General features: G+C 42.7%; 1 protein-coding gene across 5 annotated transcripts in view; it reads right to left on the bottom strand.

Moving 5' to 3' along the window:
* LOC149304060 (vigilin-like) overlaps positions 1–22,371 on the bottom strand; it is a 73,917-nt gene extending 51,546 nt beyond the window's left edge. For 3 of the 5 annotated variants that reach the window (XM_089480228.1, XM_089480226.1, XM_089480231.1), the window contains exons 1-2: positions 22,191–22,371; positions 2,730–2,896 (exon numbers count right to left, since the gene is read on the bottom strand). Coding sequence is in view for 2 of the 5 variants with exons in the window: in XM_089480226.1 (XP_089336352.1) it covers positions 2,730–2,734 (5 nt within the window). In the remaining 3 variants the exon portion in view is untranslated. Of the gene's footprint in view, positions 1–878; positions 970–2,729; positions 2,897–22,190 lie in introns of all 5 variants that reach the window. The other 2 variants (XM_089480227.1, XM_089480229.1) reach the window with 2 other exon arrangements.
* Positions 22,372–23,103: the final 732 nt, after the last annotated feature.

Genomic DNA, 23,103 nt, shown 5'->3' with positions numbered 1-23,103 from the left:
CTGAGGAAAGTGGGGAAGAAGCAGAACTATTTCCTACATGTAGGGATGGGGGGGGGGAGCTGCAGTAGCCTAGCCTTCAAGACAGTCTTGACATCTACAGGAGAACCTGAGCATGTAACTGACATAGGGTTCTAGCCCTCAAGGTATTATGGAGAGTCAGAGGAAACCAGTGAAAAAGAGAGTAGCTTCTATTTAGAAGTCAGCAGAGTATTCCATATACAGCCAATTTTCACTATACAAAAGTGCTCAAAGCACCATTCTGCCACATCACAGCAGTCATACAAGACAGTGTTGCAAAGACCTCCAAGACTCAACTTGTGGCAAGTTAACAAGCTTGAAGAGTGATGCCACATGGAGCTGAAGCTCTGAGTTTCCTAAAGTGGGCACTTACTGGCCACAGGATAGTAATGCCACCTCCCATAAAGCACACCTGTAATAGCAAAGCTTGGGAGATGTATGGTGGAGTGATTGCTGGACTGGGACTTGACAGCTCCAGGTTCAAGACTCCACTTGGCAGGGGACCTTGAGACAGTCACATTCTTTCTCAGCCTGTTCCACATCGCAAGGTTGTTGCGAGAATAAAACGGGGAGAAGAAGACTCACAAACACTGCCTGAAGCTCACTGGATGGGATAAATATGTAACAAGTACTAAATAAATTAATGCTTATATGGGCATATGAAATGAAATTGTGCATCCTAGAGGCACACAGGAAAAGGCATAGGAGTCTGCAGACAGGGTACAACATAGCAAATAGTCAATATATAGCAATAGCACTTTACATTTCTATACCTCTTCATAGTGACCTAAGCACTCGCTAAGCAGTTTACAATGTGTTTGCCAATTTCCCCCAACAAGCTGGGTACTCATTTTACCGACCTATGAAAGGATGGAAGGCTGAGTCAAGCTGGAGCCCTGTGGGATCGAACTCACAACGTTGTGGCTGCAGTATTGGCATTTAGCCATTTCTCTGTAAATTTTAAAAAGAGTATAGTTTTTATGCCATGTGATGGTTTATATGATGTCAAAACAGACAAATAAATTTGATCCATTTGGATTCAGTGTTGCATTTGGTTCGGCTTTCCACAACATATCTATTTATTTTTTCCTGGAAAAAAACACACAATTTTCCATGGCTTTATGTCCTCTGGATATTTCATTCTTACATCTCTACACATGGAAATGGCTGGATTGCACCATACATTGACAAGATGAAGATTAATCCATCTGCCATTCACCTCTGGTCCAACTCCAGCATCAGTGCCTGCCATCTGCCTCTACTGTTCTACCGTCCCTCTGCCAAAGGTGCGCATCCCATCTGCTTCCAAATCAAGCACGTGCTCCCCACATCTCCACCATTAAGAAGATGCACAGAAGGCCCTTGAAACAAGCTGGACCACTCTGGCTCCAGTCTAATTAGAAGATCACTTGGCTCTAGTTTGCCTGGCATCCAAAGTAGCACAATTTTATTCATTTGGATCTCTCTTTCCAGCAATCATTCAGCTGGCTGGCACCGTGAGCAAAAGCTGTGTAAACACCAGGAGGCCAACATGAAGTCAGGGGCCAAAGCAGACCTTACCAGTCACAGAACAAGAAAGGATCTTGGCTAAGAAAGCAAGATTCCCTTTTTAGTGCTAGAATGACTACAGCCAGCCATGGCTGTGTTCACACTGAGCATATGTGTTTGTTTTCATTTTGCTATGTGGATATTCATGTAGTAATAACTGGGTGGACAGCTGAAAACTGCTAGGAACCATTGGCACGTGCACATGCAAACACACACACAAAATCACTACCTGATTTCCACTGCTATCTCTCAAGAATAATTCCTAAGCCTTTTGACACATGTAAACCAAGAATGGGGAATGTATGGCATTCTGCCTATCCTCAACAGCCCTGTTCAGAACTTGCAGACTCTTCATTGAGTCTTATCCTCCTGGTATGCAATTTTCCTCTTTTCCTACTTCCCTCAACCTTACCAAGCATTATCATCTTTTCTAGTGAGTCATGTCTTCTCATCATATGCCTGAAGTACGGCAGCCTTGGTTTCTGTATCACCTTGGCTGCCCCAGACTTGCTTTAAATGACACTGTCTTGAATGCCAGTAATAAGTCAGAGCAGGACAGAAATCATAACCCCAGAACGTGAATAGCCCCGAGACTCAAGGAATCTCCTGACTTCGCTGCCTGTTTAGGATTGCAAAAATGGGCTTGGGGCAGCAGTGAAGCAAGGCTGTACAATTTACAGAGGTGGTCAGGAGCAGAGATTCAGATGAAAAGGACAGGAGGAGACACATACACAGTGAAAGCTATGTAGGACAGTAAGTACCACAGGTTTGAAAATTGGCATTTTAAGTACTCAGAATCCCTCAGCTAGCAGAATCCATGGCGACTGGGAGTTTCTGAGAGATGTAGTTTAAAAAAAAAAAGCATTCTTCCAAGCTCTGATCTGAATAAAGGAAGCCTATGTATTAAAATACCAAAACAAATTCCACCTAAATATTAGGAAGAACCTTTTTACTGCAAGAGCTATAACAGCTGTACAGTGCAAAAGATTCCGCCGGAACGTGGTAGACTCTCCATCTTTGGACGTCTTTAAATAGACATGATGGACATCTTTCAGGAGTGTTTTAGCTGTGTATTCCTGCGTGACTGGGAGTTGAACTCAATGGTCCTTGTGGTCTCTTCCAATTCCAAGACTCTACCTTCCAATATGTGTCACGTCACTCACCACATTCAAGGCTTTCTCCTTGAGGGCTGACGTTTGAATTTTGCTTTTCCATTTGCAAAGGAGGCCAACTGATGCTCAGACCCTGGAAGGTGCTCAATCTCTGGAAGTTGCTGTCGCTTTTAAGAAGAGGATTGATGAACACAAATACGTGCAGTTTATGAGCAATGCTGGAAATAAACAAAGTACCCGGTCATTGAAGTCTATGGTGCTGGATAAGCACAAAAACAATTAGAAATAGTTATCCTGATCTATTGAGAGCAATGATCATTGACAGGTGAAACAGCAGCAATCACTTTAGCACACTACCCCTTGCAACTGAGACAAACTGGAGAACTTAATAAGCAGCAGACAGATCTCCTGCCCAGCCCAAGAATGGAAGCCTGCTGCTTGGCAGAATGAGCATCAAGAAGAGATCTGCTGGGCCAGATTACATTTTGCCAGGTACTGCTGGGCAGTCTTGCTGGGCTTTCTAAAACACAGGCAGACTTGGGGAAGCCCCATTCAAGGAGAGTTGGTAGAAACCAGAAATGCTAGTTGTATGTGTCTTTGCATAGGATACTTTTGGTCTCAGGGGTATGGGTGGGGACCAGAGATGTAAAATTTCCAGAAAATTTGGTGCCATGGATAGGAAAAAAACACATTTTTTTCTATTTGTTTTCTCAGAAAAAAATTATCCCCAAAAATGAAAAACATGTAAAATCAGCATCCTTTGCATATGGAAAGTCAATTTACTTTAGAAACATAAAATGTCCTATATATAACTTAATTTGGCATAAAAGTTTTGTGTTTGATATATCAAAGGAACAGTTAATACAGAAAATAATTACATAGTGAATTTCATTTTTAAACATTCTGCTGTTACAAATGGAGCTAAAGAATCCTATATTGCAAACAACACTTGAACAACAAGGTACCTCCTAGCTTTTCCAGTTTATATACGGAAAAAAACAATGAAAATGAAACCAATCATAATTAGTAAAACAATGAAAAATATTTGGTCTTCATAGTGCCAAACAAACATTAAGCACTCATTCTCCCAAAAATAAATGTAGATAAGGAATTGCAATGATGATCCCTGCTACATCATTTTTAGAAATAATGGGGGAAAGTAAATCTATGAACATGCCCCAAATATTTTATTCATCATTCTGAAAGAAATTATTTCATAATCCAATCTTTTGCAATTTTTCTAGAAAAATCTACTTTCTGAAAAATGAGGGGAAAGTTTTCCCTCAAATTTTTACAGATTTTTCTTTTCTGGGCCTTCACATCTCTAGTAAGGAGTAACTGACAAATGTGGAACAACTGGCAGAGTGTGGACATTTATTTGCATATGAATGAAGAGGCTGAGAAGATGAGAGTGGAAGAGACTGCTTAGAACAGTGGTTCCCAACCTGTGGGTCGGGACCCCTTTGGGGGTCAAATGATCCTTTCATGGGGGTCACCTAAGGCCATTGGAAAACACCTATTTAATTATAGTTATGAAGTAGCAACAAAAATAATTTCATGGGTTTGGGTCACTACAACATGAGGAACTGTATTAAAGGGTCGCGGCATTAGGAAGGTTGGGAACCAATGGCTTAGAATGATGTGTTGTTAGTGAAAGAGACTAGTAGGGAGTGGGGCCCGTGGTTTGAGGAGTACAGACTAGATTACAGTGCTAAGCAAGACATGAGCAAGGCATGACGGAGATAAAAGCAAGGTAGTCCAGTTGCTTGAACAGACAGAACACTGCCTACCTAGCCCCCAATATCCCCCCCCCAATCTATAGAGCAAGTGAAGCACAAGGTATATGAAGTCATGCCACCCTCCTGGTTTTGTTGACCTGCAGCTCCAGGCAACTGTGGCCATCATAGTCAATAGTGATGAATGCACTGTCAGCCCTCGGTATCCACAGAATTTTTATCCAGAGATTCAAGCATCCACAGTCTGAAAATATTCTAAAAAGATATAAATTCCAAAAAGCAAACCTTGATTTTGTTATTTTATATAGGGGATACCATTTTACTATGCCACTGTATTTAATGGTACTTGAGCATACAACCTATTTTCATATCCACGGGGGGTCCTGGAACCAAACCCCAGCAGATACCAAGAGCCCACTGTAGTCCAACAACATCTCCACAGGGTTGTTGTTATTGTTGTGTAACTTCAAGTCATTTCCAACACATGGCAACCATAAGGAGAACCTAGCATAGGGTTTTCTTGGCACGTTTCTTCTGAAGGGGGTTGTCATTGCCATCCTCTGGGGCCGAAACAGCGTGACCTGCCCAAGGTCACCCAGTGTGCTTACATAGCCAAGCCAGGATTCAAACCCTGGTCTCCAGTCATACTTCAGTGCTCAAACCACTACACCATGCTGGCTCTCTCTGCAGAATAATAATAATAATAATCATCATCATCATCATCATCATCGAGGCAGGTAACAGCAAACTAAATATAACAATTACATAAACAATAATAAAATATTCCCTAATCTCCTGAACCCTCCCTCCTACTCCTAAAATTACAAATAAAACATAACAACTTCAATAACAATTCTGGTACAACAAATTTCACACAGTTCCACCAAGATTATAGCAAAGATTTGGAACAAAGCTACAGGAAAAGAGATTCCACCTCCACATTAGGAGGAACATCCTGAGAGTAAGGGCTGTTCAACACTGGAACAAACAACCCTCGGAGTGTAGTGGAGTCTCCTTCCTTGGAGGTCTTTAAACAGAGGCTGGATGGCCATCTGTCAGGCATACTTTGATTGAGATTTCCTGCATGGCAGAATGGAGTGTCAGAAAATGCTGTAAAAAGGATACTGTATTGTTTTAAATTGTACTGTTTTAACTGCTTTTTTATCTTTTCAAAGTATATGTTTTATTATGCTAAATAGTTTAATTCTATTTTAACAATGGCTTTTTGTACGTTTTTAATTATACTGCAATCATTTTTATTTCTAAGCCACCTTGAGTTCCAATATTTGGGGGGGCGGGGGCAGGAAATTAAATAAAACGAATAATAATATCATCCACAGCATGTACCGGACTACACAGTTGCCACTCTTGACTGAGAATTTGCAAGGAAGAAGGTTGGGCAACAAACCAACGCACAATGCATAGATTTTTTAGTTCAATATGGTAGACACAGTACAACTAATCAACCATTTATGTGTTGAAGGGTGGTGAGGAATCAAATATTCATTGAACTCTAATAAAGTAACTTTGGTTGCTTTTTATAACCATAGCTACTGTTGGGTCACTGCTGTAAGAAATATTTGAGGAGACTAAAAAATAAATGCACCATGAAATGCTGGTACTATCAAATCAAAGAATCAGGGCTGAAGTCACCCCAATGGTTATGTAGTCTAATGCCCTCCACTACAAAAATCCACAGATAAAGCATCCCTGACAGGTGACCATCCAATTTTTGTTTTAAAAGGCTTCAATGAATGAGAGTCCACCATTTTCCAGAGTATCCCACAGTTGAACAGCTCTTGTTGTAAGGGAGCTTTTCCTAATGTTTAGCTAGTATCTCCTTTCCTTCAGTTTGAACCCACTGGTTCGCATCCTATCCTGTGAAATAGACCTGCTCTGAACACCTTCCAACTTGTCAGCATCTTTCCTGAACTGAGCTGCCTGGAATTGGACATAATATTCAAGATAAGATCTGAACAAAGCAGAATACAACGATACTATTACTTCTCCTGATCTGAACATTATAGTTGCATTGATGCAGCATAGAATTGCATTAGATTTTTGTTTGGTTTGCCAGTGCATAAAACCACTTACACTGAGCTTGTGGTTCCCTAGAAAAGACATCTCAATAGTTTTCACAAAGAGAGATCTAAGAAGCCGAATTATAGAATAGCCCACAAAGGAGATCACATGAAGGCAATTTCATCTGCACAAAATGGTGAACTATGTATTCGTAGAGGGGCAATGAGATTGTGAACCAAGAACCTCTGCTAAAGGCTTGCTTGTGCAGAGTTCTTTTCCCACAAAATCCAGAATTCACATAAGTGGAATGTAATGAGGGAAAGAAACCAGATCCCAATCCAGTTAAAGTTAAGCAACTATTGTATATACTGGACTATAAATCAACCCTGTGTACAAGTCAAGGGCAGGTGTGGGAACCAAAATAATGGATTCTGATATGACTTGAGCATAAGTCGAGGATAAAACTTAGGGGCATGTAAAGGATCTAAAGGATGGAGCAAAGGAAAACAATACCAAAGTATTTACAAAATTCCAGCAGGCATAACTGTCTGTGTTCACACTAAAGGCACGCTCTTGCCTTGCACCAGGGGATGGTTCTTTTTCATAAGAGTCAGAGTACAGTACTTATATTGACCTGTGGATAAGTCGACTCAGCTTTTTTGAGTCGATTTTTTGACTAAAATTTCCAGACTTGTATATGAGTATATACAGTATACACAGGGTTTAACAAAGAAGGAAGACATCAATTTACAGGCTAGCATCAACCTCTTTAACCCATGCTCAACAGCTGAAAAACTTTCCTGAATATCTCTGTACACCAGGAAGAAAAAAAAACACAGTGAAAAACTTCCAATTTGAGTTAATGAGATCCCATGGCGTTTGCCCTAAAGTTAGTCGTACAATCACCTCAGAGATCACTTTCCTCAAGACACCTAGTGTTCAAAATACAGGAACTGCTTCGTACTTTGAGGGACACTAACCACTGCCTGGGCTTTTGCAGAGTGAGAAATTATGGACAGGGACGGCTGTCGGTACTCCATGTTATTAAGCCTCCAAATTCCGGGTAAAGGTAACTTGCATTCAGCACTGAGAAAGATTGGTTTTCATAACTTTCAGATCACCTGCGGAAGACTGTATCACCACACATCTTCCAGAGAATTATGAGCAGTGAGTTTCTAGTCCCGTCACAACATGGCAAGGAAAGTTAAGATTGGAGATAATCCTTACAAGATCCAAAGAGTAAGCTTCATACCTGAGCAGAGATCCATAATTTGCCATCCCAAGATTCTGAGTCACTGATACTCACCATCAGAAAAAGTCTCAAGAGGAAAGCCTAAAACGTATGGCCATAACAGAGGATTCTAGGACAACATTGCCAATTTGTTGTTCTCCAGGTATGTTGCGCTACAACTCTCCTCGCCCATCAATGGCTGTGCTTGCTGTTAACAGTGGAAAATCACAGAATTTCAAGGGCCATCTATTCCAACCCTCCTGCCATGCAGGAATACTCAGCTAAAACAATCCTGTGAGATGTCAATTCAACCTCTGCTTTAAAATCTCAGCATCCATCAGCCTCTGAGACAATCTATTCCACTCTCAAACATCTCTTTTGGTCTAGAAATTCTTTGTGATCTTCAGGTTGAATTAGACAGAAGCCCAACACTCCATGTTATTAAGCCTCCAAATTCTGGGTAAAGGTAAGCTCATGGTTAGGAAAGAGAATTCTGGGAGCGAGGACAGATGTTCAACATGCATACAACTGGGTGAGATATCTGGGTCTGCCCTCAAGAACCAGTGACAAGCTGATTGTATGTTGGTGCTAAAATATAGTGACAAAGCTGAACGCAGTGCATAACCTAAACATATGCACATCTCCCTTTACCAAGACAGAGAACACTGTCTTCTCCCTCCATAGTTAATCTCACCTCATTTGTTCCATAACTGCTACATACAAAGTCCAGGACATCTATTATAATGGACAGAATGGCTCCTGACACAAAGCGTTCTGGGACTTCACCTAGCAATCCAGTCAAAACAGCATAATCCAGTAGGTTTCCATGTACCCAAGGGGCAAAAAGCCATAGCCTTGTGCAAACTGTTCTTCCATTTCCTGGCACAGAAAGGAGACAAGATGCATGGCTAAACTGGTCCAGAAGTACTAAGAATCCCCAAGCTATTTAATTCCACACATACTGTAAGGGGCAGGGCAGAGAATCACACAACAACACAAGCTACACAGAAAAGGAAAATGAGGTTCATTAATTACTGTTTAGACAGATTCCCCAAAAAAACCTTTGTCTACCATACGGTTTCCTATACATGCTGGAAACTGTAGAGGCATGCAGTCCAAAAGCTTATGGAGCTCAAAGGGAAAACAGAGACAATCCTAGACAGCAGCTGGGCAAGGAGATAACTGGAGTGATATGTGGATTCTAACCCATATTTCTAAGCACCAAACATCCTTCCCCAACTTGCTACCCTCCAGGTGTTTGGGGCTGTAGCTCTATCATTCTTTGCTAACAAGGTCAGTATGAGGGACTCAGGGCTATGTCCAAACACTGGATTGGGGTTACCATCCTTACAATCTGTCATGAACGCAAGCAGGGTGGGTGGGTGAGGATTTCAAAATATGTGTCATTGGGAATCCAAACCTAAGATGATCCACAAAGAAAATACATGCACAGAATAGTATATTGCAATGAAATCATCCATAGCACAATGTTGCAATGAAAAAACACTACATGGCCGGTGAACCCAACTTGCCCCACTGTATCACCTGCCAAGTCAATTGGGTGAGTGGGGTTAGAATACGGGAAGGAAGCAATAATTTGTGGCTCACTCCAACCTTGACAATAATGAGAAAAACAAGCCACAGGGCCACCATGCTGCTGCAGGTTGTATGAAATGGCAAAGGACCCCCCCTCTATGGACAATCACAAAACTCCTGACCAGGGATACAGACCTTCCTCAGAGTTGCTAGGCAACAGCACACATGCCACATCACTTCAACTACCACTAATAGAAGAGAGATACAGCCAAGGAAGGCACCCAGCAGATTCTGACAAACATAAGACACAGGTAAGAATGCACAGCCTACTTGTTACACAGCACTCTTTGGCAACCAAGATTGGATTTGACCAGAGACCCCAGGCTTGCTGCTTCATATTCAGGAGAGATGTTTAAGGGGCAAGTCTAAGTTTTATAGAATTATGCACAGTGAGGAAAGAGTCTCTCCTTTCTCAAACATCAGAACTCATGGTCACCCAATAAGAGTGAGAACTGTTGCAATAGGATCAATAAAGCAAAAAGCATTCATGCAACATGTAGGTTATGGAATTTGCTGCTACAAAATTCAGCAATGACCAATAGTGTAGATCAGCATTCCCCCAGCTACTGTGTATTGGAATACAAATACAGTGTAACCGCATTATACGCTGGAAAGCAGTGTTGCTTCTTCCAGCGCCATGGACCGTAAGAATTAATGGTGTGTGCACCCATGACGTGCATGCACCACCACGAGCACGAGCCCCATTACTTGTAATGGGGCTCAAACATACACATTTTTTGTTTTACACAGGGGTGTGTGTGTGTGTCCCGGAATGGATCCCCGCGTAAAACAAGGGTGCACTGTATCATCATCCCTGAGCAACAAGACTGGGAGAATCTGGCTTAGTTGGCTGCAAAGGATGGATTTCCATTCATGGAGACATCTATAAATGAAATGGATTCAAGCTACAGGAAAGGACATTTCACCTAAACATCAGGAAGAACTTCCTGATGGTAAGAGATGTTTGACAGTAGAACATGATGCCTCAGAAAGTGGTGGAGTCTTCTTCTGTGGAAGTTTTTAAACAGAGGCTGGATGGCCATCTGTTGGGGATGCTTTGATTGTGTATTCCTGCATGGGAGCAGGTTGGATTGGATGGCCCTTGTGGTTTCTTCCAATTCTATAATTCTATAATCATCAGTCCAGACGACATACAGAACATCCAGATTCTGAGGTACTATATCTGTGAACTGAATTTGCTAGGGAATGAACAACAGAAAATGGCAGTTACTCATCAAGCTGTACTTCTGAGCTTTGTGGAAAAGTAGTCAACAGAATGATGGAACAGACTAACCTTTGGTGAGATTCTGAAGGGAATTGTTTAAAAGCAGGCTGCAGATTAAGTGAAAGCCAGGCTTGACCCCAAAGGTTCACCCATTGCCTACCTCTCCTTCAGACACTCTCAAGTAGCAGTAACTGAGGCCAAGTTGAAGAACAAAAGAATGAAACTCAGATGTTGTTTTCTTCACTCAGACTTCTCAAGAGCCTTGCACCATCAAGCGTGTTTAATTGGACTCCACTGTGGCACTTTGGGGTCTCAGAGGGCTACACAGGTGCTGGTGCTAAAAGCAGTTCTTATTTTCAGAGGCAAAGGGAGTTGCCATTTCCCCACCCGAGTTGAAACAGAGATAGTGTGCAGCAGAAAGTGCAGGTTACAGAGAGTAAAGCTTCACTGGCTTTAAAGTAAACATTTGCCAACATATATAGCAAGGGGTAGGCAACTACACTGGACACCAAGATGACTTTGGAAAGAAGGTCGCCACTGTTAGCTTTTTTTTTTTTTTTGTAAGTCAGGATGCTGGGATATTTCAAAACTGGTAACAGGGCCACATGTGGTCCACAGGCCACACTTTCCTCACCCTAGGATTAAAAAAAACCACACCATTTTATTCTGCATATTCAGTCATGTCAACAGATTCTTTATCCATGGATTCAAGAATCCACAGCTTGAAAATATCTGCAAAAAGATATAAATTCCAAAAAGTAATGCTTGGTTTTGCAATTTTCTATAAGAAACCTGAATGGAAAAACCACAAATAACAAAAACACTATGTTTTTACCTGAGAGAACACCTCTCTAGGTCCTTCAGTGCAACTTTTGGTTAAAGTTGACCACAGAGTTGCCCTGGAGGAGCTAGATATTCCTAGAGAGAACATATTAATAACATCCATCAATAATCAACTCAGCTAAAGTCAAAGCTGCAAATGTGGAGGGACAAGTGTATTATGGGGAATTGGTTGTTAGTGGTTCATGAATAGATGCGCGTATGACCTAAGCGATTCACCCCTGAAAGTACACTGTCATTGGCGAGTTACACGCATTACTATCTTCTCAACCCTGCTCCTTAAACTTCTATTATCACCCCTTTCAACAAGTGTAATTTGGTGACACATCTCCCACCCACAGCCTAGTCCCCTTTAAATAAGATGAGAGATTCTCCTGAGAAAACCTGCCACCTAAAACAATTATTTTCTATTACATATTGCCAAATGGGAGCCACTTGATATTTCTACAAGCAAGGTAATTTCAATGCTCTGCAACTGCCCTATGTCAAGACAGGTGGGTTGGAAGGCCCAAAGAAGCCCAGAGATCCGCTAAACCAAATAACAGCAAAGAAAAGACAGTAAATCAGTAGAGGTTAAGGGAGAGTGGAAGGGTGGAGACAAAGGGTACCAGTTTTTGCTTGTGGCCTGTGAATCCCAAAGTATACTAGATTTTAAATGCAACTTCCAAAAAGTCTGGCCACACAGATGGTCGATTTGTGATACTACAGCACAGCCAGACTTGGCAGAAGTTCATGGCATGCCTGGAGAATAGCCAGAAGGCAAGCATGCCTAGCTCCCATCTAAACAAGCATTAGTCAAACTCAAGGGTTTTTCTCCAGTTTCTTGCAAAATTTATTTAAAGCAGCACTTGGAGGAGGCTGCAAAACTGGCCTTGTGGGACACATTGGAGGAACACCAGAATTCCTCAGAAGCTTATTATAATGTCTTCAATGAAGCAGAGCTTGGGAAAGTTGCTCTTTTGGAGTACAAGCTCCCAGAATCTACCAGCCAGCACTGCTATGCTGACCAAGTGATTTGTTGAGCTGCTATACAAAAAAGCAATTTTGGCAAGCTCTAAATGAGATGGTCAATAGTGACTACCAGTCACCCCTGAAATGACAGGGAATCCAGCACTACCCATCTTGCCTTGCAACCTGGCAAAGGGTTCATGAGCACAACAATTATGCTTTAGGCTGCACTTCACATTTGCTGAGTTTAATGCAATTTATTGAGTTTATGATATCTGGGCCTGGAACAGTATGCCCTTGTGGTCCACACTGGCAATTCTGGAGAGCACTGTTGGATATAGATTTAACATGGAGAGAATGGCAGCGGATATCACATTTAGACTTTTAAACACTGAAGAAAAAAAATCATTATTAATAATGAAAAATGCTGATTGGTTTAGCAAGGTCAATGTACCAGATGGAGACTATTATTCTTATGTTTAGGGATACATGTACCTGTTATGTTTAAATTTAAAAAAAAAATCTCTGCTGTGTTTCAGATGTCTAGAGGTGGTTGCTGTTGTTGTGCTTTGCCTTCAAGTTGTTTCTAACTTATGGCAACCCTAAGGTGAACCTATCACAGGGTTTTCTTGGCAAGACTTATTCAGAGCGAGGTTGCCTTGGCCTTTCCTCTGAAGCAGAGTGTGTGTGACTTGCCTAAGGTTGCTGTGTCCACGTGATGATTCAAAACCCCGGTCTCCAGAGTCACAGTCCAACACTCAAGCCACTGTACCACACTGACTTGTCTAGAGGATAATAACCTATACACACAGACAGATTTTGTTTGTTAGATGCTGAAGTTTTCTACCCTTGACACATCCATGAGTCTACTGAAGAACTCATGCATATTGCTGGAGAAATGTTTTAAGGTACATGTTCCTTTTTCCTGGGGTAAGCATTCGACCAGGCCTCTTGGATCTCGCTGTCATTGCCCATTTATTAATTAATTTAGTTATTTATTTTAGACTTGTCTCCATAAATCTTAGAGATATAATTTAAACAGTATAAAATGAACCAACTGTACAAACACACCCATTGCTTCCCTCTAGCTACACACTGGAAAGGGCAGTGGTGCCAGGCAAGCTGGGTTTTTTTGGAGCTGCTTATATGCCATTACAGATCTTCTCACTGACTGATCATAATTCTCTGCAACTGACCTACAGCAATTCTCAGAACATATGGCTTTCAAGCACTGTACTAGGTCTGGTGTCCACATCCAATGACACAGTCTGTGCAACCTCAGATACAAGTGGGAATTATCATTTGCTGCTTTTTCTGGGGGGGGGGGGGAGAGAAAAATCCCTGCAAATAAGGTAAGGAGCGCATGGTGGAAAGAAGATTCTAGCTCATCCATTTCCTTGTTGTGCTAATATTCTAATTGTAAAGATTCCTGTAGAGCTGAATTAAAAAAAATGTCACACATACAGCTCCACTAGGAAGTAGCACATTGCCACCTGGTATATTTAAGCAACCAACAACCCCTTCTTCTCAATTCCCTGGACTACATCAAAGTCAATGAGAATTACAATAAACCCCAAATGTTTCATTTATAGCCCTCACGTCTCCCAGCATGGGACAAAATTCACACCAAAAGTTAACAGAGCATCATAAAATTCAAGTGGAAGAGGAAAAACATACAACACAACATGAAAACAAATGGGAAGGTCCGGTGAGGTCAGATGTGAAAATCTACAAAGATAAAATGGAACGTAAGCCATCACTGAAACAATACCCAGGCATATAACAGGCAAAATCTTTTGAGGGAGAGTAAACAAAGAACTTGGAAAGAATGCTTATTTTTTAAAGAACTCCCATAATTTCCATGGGCTGTGCTGGCCAGGGGATTCTGGGAATTGTCATCTAAGAAATGCATTTGCCATTCCACGGTTGTGGAATCATGGCCAGGTAGACTATACCCTGTGCTGTGCACATAGAAAAGACAGATTGAGTAGAAGTACAGCCTCTTCATGGGACCTATCTTCATATGAACAGGCACTGAGATTCAGCAGACCAAGGTGTTTTTGTTTGCTAAAGATATTCCCAGATGCTCAGCTCCTTCTCAGCACACACCTGTCCAGACTAGGCCAAGAAAACATGCCAACAATCCACTGGCAGGCACCAATAATGCCAAAGGCATCTATTTATTGAAAAGCCTGATTCGGGCTAAAGAACAGTCACATACATTAACAATATTTCCAAAAAGCAGCTATCTATTCCACACATTAATTTCAGCAGTTTAATACTTTAATTTGGTACTATTTGCACAGCTGCATCATGAGGAATTCTTATCCCACATTTCCCTCTTTGATGCAGGCAAGGGAGGCAACAGGCACATTTTGACCCATCAACTGAGGGACTGGCTCAGCTCATGTTAAGGAACATATGAATATAAAACGTAAGCTTGAAATTTTAAGGCCAGGTACATTCAGGACAGGAGAAGGCTGATCAGGATTTCAGCATGGAGTAGTCCAGTATCTAAGACTGGCAGAATCAAAAATATCATGCAGGTATATTAAGAGCCAGGTATATCTTCTAGAACATGGCCACATAGCCCGAAAAATCCACAAAAAACAAGTAAATACAACTTGTAGAATATATACAGCTCTGAACACAGATGATACAATTCTGGGAAATGGAATTCTATCCAGCATGAGATAGAATTCTTACTAATGATATAAATTTTCACTTATTTCATCCTTACTCTCAAGAAAGAAAGAAAAATTAGTTGACAACATTCACAAGTAATTTTTATGATTTTTTCCATCTTTTGGGGCTTTAGTACAACAAATATCATTTGCAAAAAACCTAATCTTCTGTGCAAAAAATAAGCACAGAAAACTAAAACAAAACTTGGAAAAAGTGCTGGTAATTTTGCTGTCACTAAAGGCCCAAAACAATTTTTTCAGTGGGTTAAAAGACATGACATGTCTTTCTGATCAAGGATGAGAAAATCTAAAAGTATCCCTTACATCCCCCTCTTTCTATACCAGGGCAGGCAACCTGCAGCCCTCCAAATGCTTCCGACTACAATTCCCGAAAGCCCCAGCCAGCATGGTTAATGGCAAATGATTATGAGAATCAAGAGTCCAAAACATCATGAGGACCAAAGTTTCTTCAGCACTGACAGTTAAGCAGAAAAACCATAGTTTCAGGTAGCCTTTCCATCTTCCAGGTTGGTGGAGGATGCTGTGAGGTACAGTCCAACACATACAGAAGGCACCAGGTAGGGAAAGACTGTTCTCATTAGTACAGTATTAGTAGGTGGGCTTTCTTGGCCTTGCTTTGCCATAAAACCCAAGAGAAGGAGGAGAAAAGCTAATCTAAGCCTGACTTGTTTCAACAAAGCTTGAGAGAGTTTCCTAGAGCCCTATCTCACTAGACAAATCCTGCTCAGAAATGGGATTTTAGAAGTAGAAAAGACCCGCAAATGTGGGATGATTTTCAGACGTGTTTCTCCCAAACAGAAATAACGTGAAAATAAAGCGAATGGAAAGTGGACAAAAATGACACCGTTTTTGTCCACTTTTTGTTTGCTCTATTTTCATGTTATTTCTGTTTAGGAGAAATGTCATCTGAAAGCCTCCTACATTTGCATTTTTTTCTACTTTTAAATCTAAGCAGGATTTGTCTAGTGTGATAAGGTCCCTAGAAAACTTTCCAAGTTATAAACCTATCAAAATTAACTTCTTTCCTAAGAGAGTTTTGGAGTTGTAGGTCAGAAGAAGCAACTTTCCCAAGCTGCTGTAGCCTACTGTCCACTCTGGTGAGTGGGAAGATTTTCCCCAGTCTGGCTACTCTGTATATGTTTTTGAGCCTGTCTGTCTTCAAATTGTCTGCTGACTTATGGCAAGACCTTGAATTTCATAGGGTTTTCTTAGGCAAGGGATCCTCAGAGATGGGTTTGTCAATTCCTTCCTCTGAAATGTAGCCTACAGCACTTGGTATCCATTGGCAGTCTCCCACCCAAATATTAATATGGGCTGACCTTGCTTAGCTTCCAAGATCAGATGGGATCTGTTGCCTTTATGCCCTCTGGCTACTCTATCTACTTCTAATACCACCTGCCAGAAAACTGAGACTTTCTGCATGTGAAACAAGTGCTTTGCCACTGTTCTTATGGTACCATTTCTCCCACTCTTCCCTGGGGAGGGCTTCTCCTTATTAGAGAAAAATCAATCCACACCCCATTGGTCAAATGACAATGATATTCAACATTATATGTACTAACAAGATGAGATAGAGACAGAAAGGCAAACACACCAGGGAACAATAAGATACGGATGGATCTTGAAGAAACACCAACCAATGCTCAGCAAGCAGCAAGGCTATGTTGACAGGGCTATCCAAAAGGAAATCTGATGTATGGCACCTGTCAACATAGCCCTGCTCCTTGCTAAGCACTGATTGGTGTTATACATCTCTAAACATGAAGCCTGTTTCTCTAAACACGGAGAACACTGGATCTCCAGAATTTGAGACAGGATTTTTTTCACAGCCCTCCCTGGAAACCCCTTGAATCTGTCATTACTGCAGTGGCCAGTGCCTAGACACAAATAAAATGTGACTTGACATTTGTATTCCCATGTGGCCTCTCATCCAATCCTAACCAAGCCTCATCTTGCTTAGCTTTAGGATGTCATGGTTGATAACGTCTACTATCTCTGCCACAAGACAATAAAACCAATTAAATAAGGTAAAATTTCCTAAGTCCTACCAATGAAAGAACACAGGAAGATTCCAAGATGTATGTTTACCATTTAATTCCTGTGCCCAAAAGTAAAGGTCTTTCCCATAAGGTTTGCTGCTCAGAAAGTTTTTGATGTTTGACTTTAACAAACACACACTTTCTCACACTCACCACTCCACCAAAACTTCAAGAGTGGAACACACCAAAATATTTACATCTTTTGGAAGTTCAAGAGAAGAAGGAGAATTCTCCCTACTTTCTCTACAGCAAGTACAGCATGCTTCTTTCACTTGTTTTTCCACCACTGCATCCCTAGGGAGCTTCGTGCTGACTCCAGCCACCCATTACAGTCAGTTGGCAAGTCTCCTCCAATTTGAGCATCTCCCTCAAGTGGTTTCCAGCTTTCCTGCATCACTCTATTCCAGAGGGGAGAGAGGAAAAGAGAGAGAAGAACAGCAGCAAACCCCTTTGAAGCCTTAGTATTTAACCAGCAAAACAAGAGCTGGGAAATATCACTTTTTTGGATGATGACTCTGATTCTGAACCTGCTGCCCTAAAAAGCTAATTTATCAAAGCCCTCTTGCAGACTCTTCTGGGTCACTGTCAAATCATCACATACGTCTAGGTCCATCTCTCTCTTGCATCTCCATAAACTTCTTCTGGAACAAACAAGCCCAGCCAAGTGCCACCTTCCCCATAGTCTGAAAGGAGCTTTTAGCTTCTATTTCACAAACTGAATAGCAAGAAAGAACTAAATTCAAAACAGATTTGTAACATAACAGGGCAAGTAAATGAAAAAACATACATTCTGCATGCACTCAGAAGATCCTTTCTTTAAATAGCCATGGTGATACAGTGGTTAGAACAGGGGAACTGTGGCCATTCAGATGATGTTGAACTACAAGTCCCACCATTCCATGCCACTGCTTACTCTGGCTAAAGGTGAAGCGACTGGATAACCAATAAAAGCAATAGGGCCACTGTTGCCAACTCTTAGTTCAATGTACCAGGCTTGAATCCTCACTATGCACAACCTATGCACCATTTCATGTTCTCTCAATTTAAAACCATTTCAAAGGTTATCATGACAAGAAGATAGGACATGGGACACATACTATTGATGCCCTTCAGAAGATAAATTTATACATAAACAAATCCTTGCTGAGATGTGTGGAAAACATCATGATACTCATGATGGGAATGCTAAAACAGGGTTGGAGAATCTGTGGGCATTCCCATCAGCCCCAGATAGCCCAATGGTGAAGGATGAAGAAAGTTGTATTTCATCAACATCTGGGAGGCAGCAGTTTCCACCAACCCTACTCTAAAAATACAATGCTAACTCCTGCCATTTTCAAATATGGCAGATATAATACAGTAGTAGGAAAGAGATTTCAGAGCACCCTTACCTAGATACACCTCATGCCAGATGAGCAAGAAATGAACTGGAAGGAATATGAGGCATGTTTCAGTGCAACATAAGCTTTTCAACCATCTCCTAACAGCCTTCAACAGCTTCAGCCATTTTGTGGGTCCCCTAACACTCAGGTGCATTCCTAGTGCCAGTCAGTGATTTATTTTCACATATGCTTGCTCTCACTCCAGAGAAAGAAACAACTTAAAGCTGCATATGAAATTGGGGGAAGAATTGTAGCAGCAACTAAAACTGCAGTCAAAAATCATCTCTCAGAAGAGAAGGCAAGCAAAGAGGGAATCACTCGCTTGCCTCGCCTCAGGTCTTTTTGCTCTTGCAGATGGCAATCTTGACCTGAATACAAATATACCAGAGCAAGCACCACGAAAAGTGGGCCTAAGTCCTTCTCAGAGTAGATGTGTAACCTATCACACAAGATTTCTGCAGAACCAGAAGGCTACCTAATGCGGCATCAGGAGTAGATAGGTGCATCCATCCGGCAGTTCCTTGTGTGTCCAAATTTAGGATTCCTCTTGGCCCCATAGCAATCCAAGCAATGATACTTGGATTGGTACCATGTCCCCCATCCATTCCCCATGCAGCCTCCATTTAAAGAAGTTCTTGCAGTTTTCTAGCCTTCCTGATGGATCCTGGAAGGCTGCTGACCAAAATGATAGGAGAAGCTGAAAGATGAAAAACAAGACCACAGAAAGCTTATTCATGTCTCACACTCCAGCCAGGCTGCCAAAATCCTGAACACACCTACAGGGCCTGAACATTTGGTTCTTTGCTCTTCAAAGCCAAGCAGACTGAGATAATCTTCCAGGGACATCACACAACTGAAGGGCTGTCACCATTTTAATTCACCCTAACTAAAATCCCCCACCAATACCTCCCCATCACTCTTTTCTAGTCCTCATTAAATTGGGGGAAAAGTTTTTCATCCTTTCACAGCCATCTGGTGAGATTCATTTCTCCAGTGGTGCCCAAACCTTTTTCCCCAATAGCACTCTAAGCTCCTGCCATCTCTTGCATCATTCAAACATGCCTCTCCCCAACCCACCTTACACTCCAGTGTGTTTTCTTTTCTCACTGCTGAATCCACCTCACAAGAAACCAGACCACCTTACCACACCCAGCTCTCCTCTGACCCCCAACTACTGAAAACCCTTGAATTGAACTGTCACATTAAAACTTCTCCCACTAGGGTTGCCATAATTGTCCACTTTTACCAGGGACAAAATGTGGAACAAAATCAAGACCAAACTGTAGGACAACTGCAGGACAAAACTCAGCCCAAAATGTAGGACATTGAAGAAAAATGGTGGACCTTAAATGTCCTACATTTTGAGCTGAGTTTTGTCCTGCAGTTGCCCTACAGTTTGGTCTTGAATTTGTCCTACATTTTGTCCCTGGTAAAAGTGGACAATTATGGCAGCCCTACGGCCACATCCAATGCTTCTATGGTGAACTGTAGAGAAATAAGCAGTTTATTCACCACCCTGGACACACACATCCACCTTATATCACAGTGCAGTTTCAATTCCCTTTTAGCCTTCTTTGCTCAAGACATCCACAAAATCTCTAGACTGGTATCTTAGTCACCATCTCTGGTGAATATCGTGGGTCCTTGGTGTCCACTGGGGTTTGGTTCTAGGACACCTGTGGATACCAAAAATCGTGGATGTTGAAGTTCCATTAAATACAACCGATAATAAAATTGTGTCCCGTATATAAAATGGCAAAATCAAGATTTGCTTTTCAGAATTTATATATATTTTGAATATTTTCAAACCATGGATGCTCGAATCTGTGGATAAAGAATCTGTTGGGATATGGAGGACTGGCTGTAGTTATTGTCTCACATCCCAATTCCCCTTTAGCCTTGCCCAAAGAACATCTACACAAAACCCACAAACTATAGCTACCCCAATTTTCTTTAGATTGCCCACATCAGAGAAGAACCTACATAATCCTATGATAGGAGGTTTCACAATTTGCTTTCAACCTTCTCTCTACCAAAAAACTCTCTGCTACCAGTGAAATTGCACATCCTTTCAATCCTTCCTGGTAGAAAGACCCAACATCAATGACCCTCTCCCCCACAAACACCCCAATACAAGCAGCCAAAACAGTTTCTCTTGAACCTTCTCTGCTGGAGACAAGCCTATTAGGACACCTTCCTGGAGACCCTTAAACCCTCCGTCACACCCACGTGTGTGTTGTGTGCCTTCAAGTCGTTTCCAAATTATGGTGACCCTAAGGAGAACCTATCATGGTATGTTTCTTTAGAAGGCATTTGTCATTGCCGTCCTCTGAGACTGAGAGAATATGACTTGCCTAAGGTCACCCAGTAGGTTTACATGGCCAAGCCAGGATTCAAACCCTGGTCTCCAGAGTCTGAGTCCAACACTCAAACTGCTACACCACAGAAATAATGCAGCTTGACACCACATTAACTGCCACAGCTCCATCCTACACAATCATTGGATTGGTAGCTTTGTGAGGCACCAGCCCTCCGTGGTAGAGAAGGCCAAAGACCGTGCAAAACTACAAATCCCGGGATTCCATAGGATGCAGCAGCAGCACTTCTATGTGATGTCAAACTGCATCATTCCTACGGTATAGATGCACCCTAAGTTACCAAGAGAAAGAGAACACAGCAAGTTCTAGGTGCGGACTGTTTTCAGCATCTCATTCACTGCAATGCTAGGAATTTGCAGAAGGAAGGAAAATGGCATTGGAGAGGCAGAATTTTTATTTGGAGAGGCAACTGACAAGTGATGTCAAGCTGGATTGTTTCTGAAGTGTAGACGGACCCATATTTTAACCTTCTGGGATGGAAACCCTGCAAAGCACACACATCCAAATCCCCACTTCCAAATGGGGGGCTGAGATTTCCTTTTAACCCTCTTCACTTCTGCAAGGAGGTCTCTCTCCAAACCCTAAAAAAACCCACCCCAAAACACTATGCACCCCCTAACCCAGCCCCATCTGCCTCCCGTTTCTCTCCCCTGGCATCTCCAGGGTTGGTTGTGTTGGCCCCAGAGCAAAGTACAGCACCAATCCAAATCCACAAAACACGGACACCTTTTATGGGACCAAAATACCCCTCATCCTCTAACCCAGGTCCATCTCCATCCAATTCATCCCAACATATCCAGGGGTGGCTATATTGGCCCTACAGCAAAGTACAACAACACCCAAAATCCACAAAACAGGGATACCTTTTATGGGTCCAACCAAATACCTTGCACCCTCTAACCCAGGTCCATCTGCCTCCAGTTTATACCCCTGAACATATACCCCTATAGTAAAGTACAGCAACACCCAGGCTGCATCCACGTTGGAGGAATAACCCGGTTTGGCACCGCTTTAACTTGTTGTCTGGCTCGAGGCTATGGAATTCTGGGAGTTGGAGTTTGTTGTGGGGCCCAGAGCGGAGCTCTGCTCCGCTCTGGGCCCACAACAAACTCCAACTCCCAGAATTCCATAGCCTCGAGCTAGAAAAGAGTTAAAGCGCTACCAAACCGGGTTATTCCTCCAGTGTGGATGCATCCTCTATATCCACAAAACAAGGACACCTTTCATGGGTCCGACCCAAATGCACAAAATGACAGGAGGGATGTGGCGCCTCTCTCTGCAGCAAACCTTGTGTCTGGGCAGGAGGCCTGCTGCTTCCCTGCTCGGTCACCCACCCAGCCTCCCACCCACCGGCCTGCTTCTCTGCTTGCTTGCGGCTGCTCCTCCTCCCTCCCGCCAGGCCTGGCTCACCTGCGCTGCTGCAGCGGAGGAGGAGGAGGGTCGCGCTGCTGTGGGCGCAGCGTGGCGGCGGCTGCGGCGGAGGCCGCCACTGAGGCCCGGAGGAAAAGAAGCCGCAGCTGCTGCGGCGCTGCTGCTGCTGCTGCTGCTGCTTCACCGTCGGCGCTGCTCTTGCCGCAGCCTCCGCCCCCTACCGCTGCCCGGCGCCGACTGACAAGCCCCGCCGCGGACACGCCTCTTTTGTATGGCCACGCCCCCTTTAGGCTCCTCCCCTCATCATCCAAAACCTCCGCTCCTCCCTCTTTCGCCCCTCCTCAGCCAATCAGGTGCGCAGATGCAGGTCGACCCCTATGAGGCATACCGCGCATGCGCCTAATATGGAGTGGGATTTCCCCTCCCCTCTTTCATACCCCAAAGAGGTAGAGAAAGAGAAAGAGCACTTTGCACTTCCGGGTTTTTTGGAGGGGGAAAGGTTGCCATGGCGATTGGAAAGGGATGACGTCACTATAGAATTAACTCGATTTGATACCGCTTCAACTGCCACAGCTCAATGCTAGAGAGCCCTGGGATGTGTAGTTTGGTAGTGACTCTTTGACAGAGAAGGTTGAGGAGACCTTGGGAAAACTACAAATCCCAGGATTTTATAGGATGGAGCAACAGTGCTTTAAACTGCATTATTTCTACAGCGCAGGGAGCATCCGCACTGCAGAAATAATGCAGTTCGACACCACTTTTAACTGCTGCGTCTCCATCCTGGTTAAATCCTGGGATTTGTAGTTTGGCGGAGGAGGCGATAGACCTTGTTGAAACTACAAATCCCAGGATTCCATGTGGCGCTTAAAGCGGTGTCAAGGTGCGTCGTTTCTACAGTGTTGATGCACCTGCAGTGTGGCACACAAGCGCATAATGTTAAAGATAAGGATCA

Source organism: Sceloporus occidentalis, unplaced genomic scaffold (assembly GCF_023333645.1).
Source record: "Sceloporus occidentalis isolate IW3139 unplaced genomic scaffold, rSceOcc1.0.p SCAF_14, whole genome shotgun sequence".
NCBI classification, from domain to species: Eukaryota; Metazoa; Chordata; class Lepidosauria; order Squamata; family Phrynosomatidae; genus Sceloporus; species Sceloporus occidentalis.
This window is presented reverse-complemented; position numbering and strand designations above follow the sequence as displayed.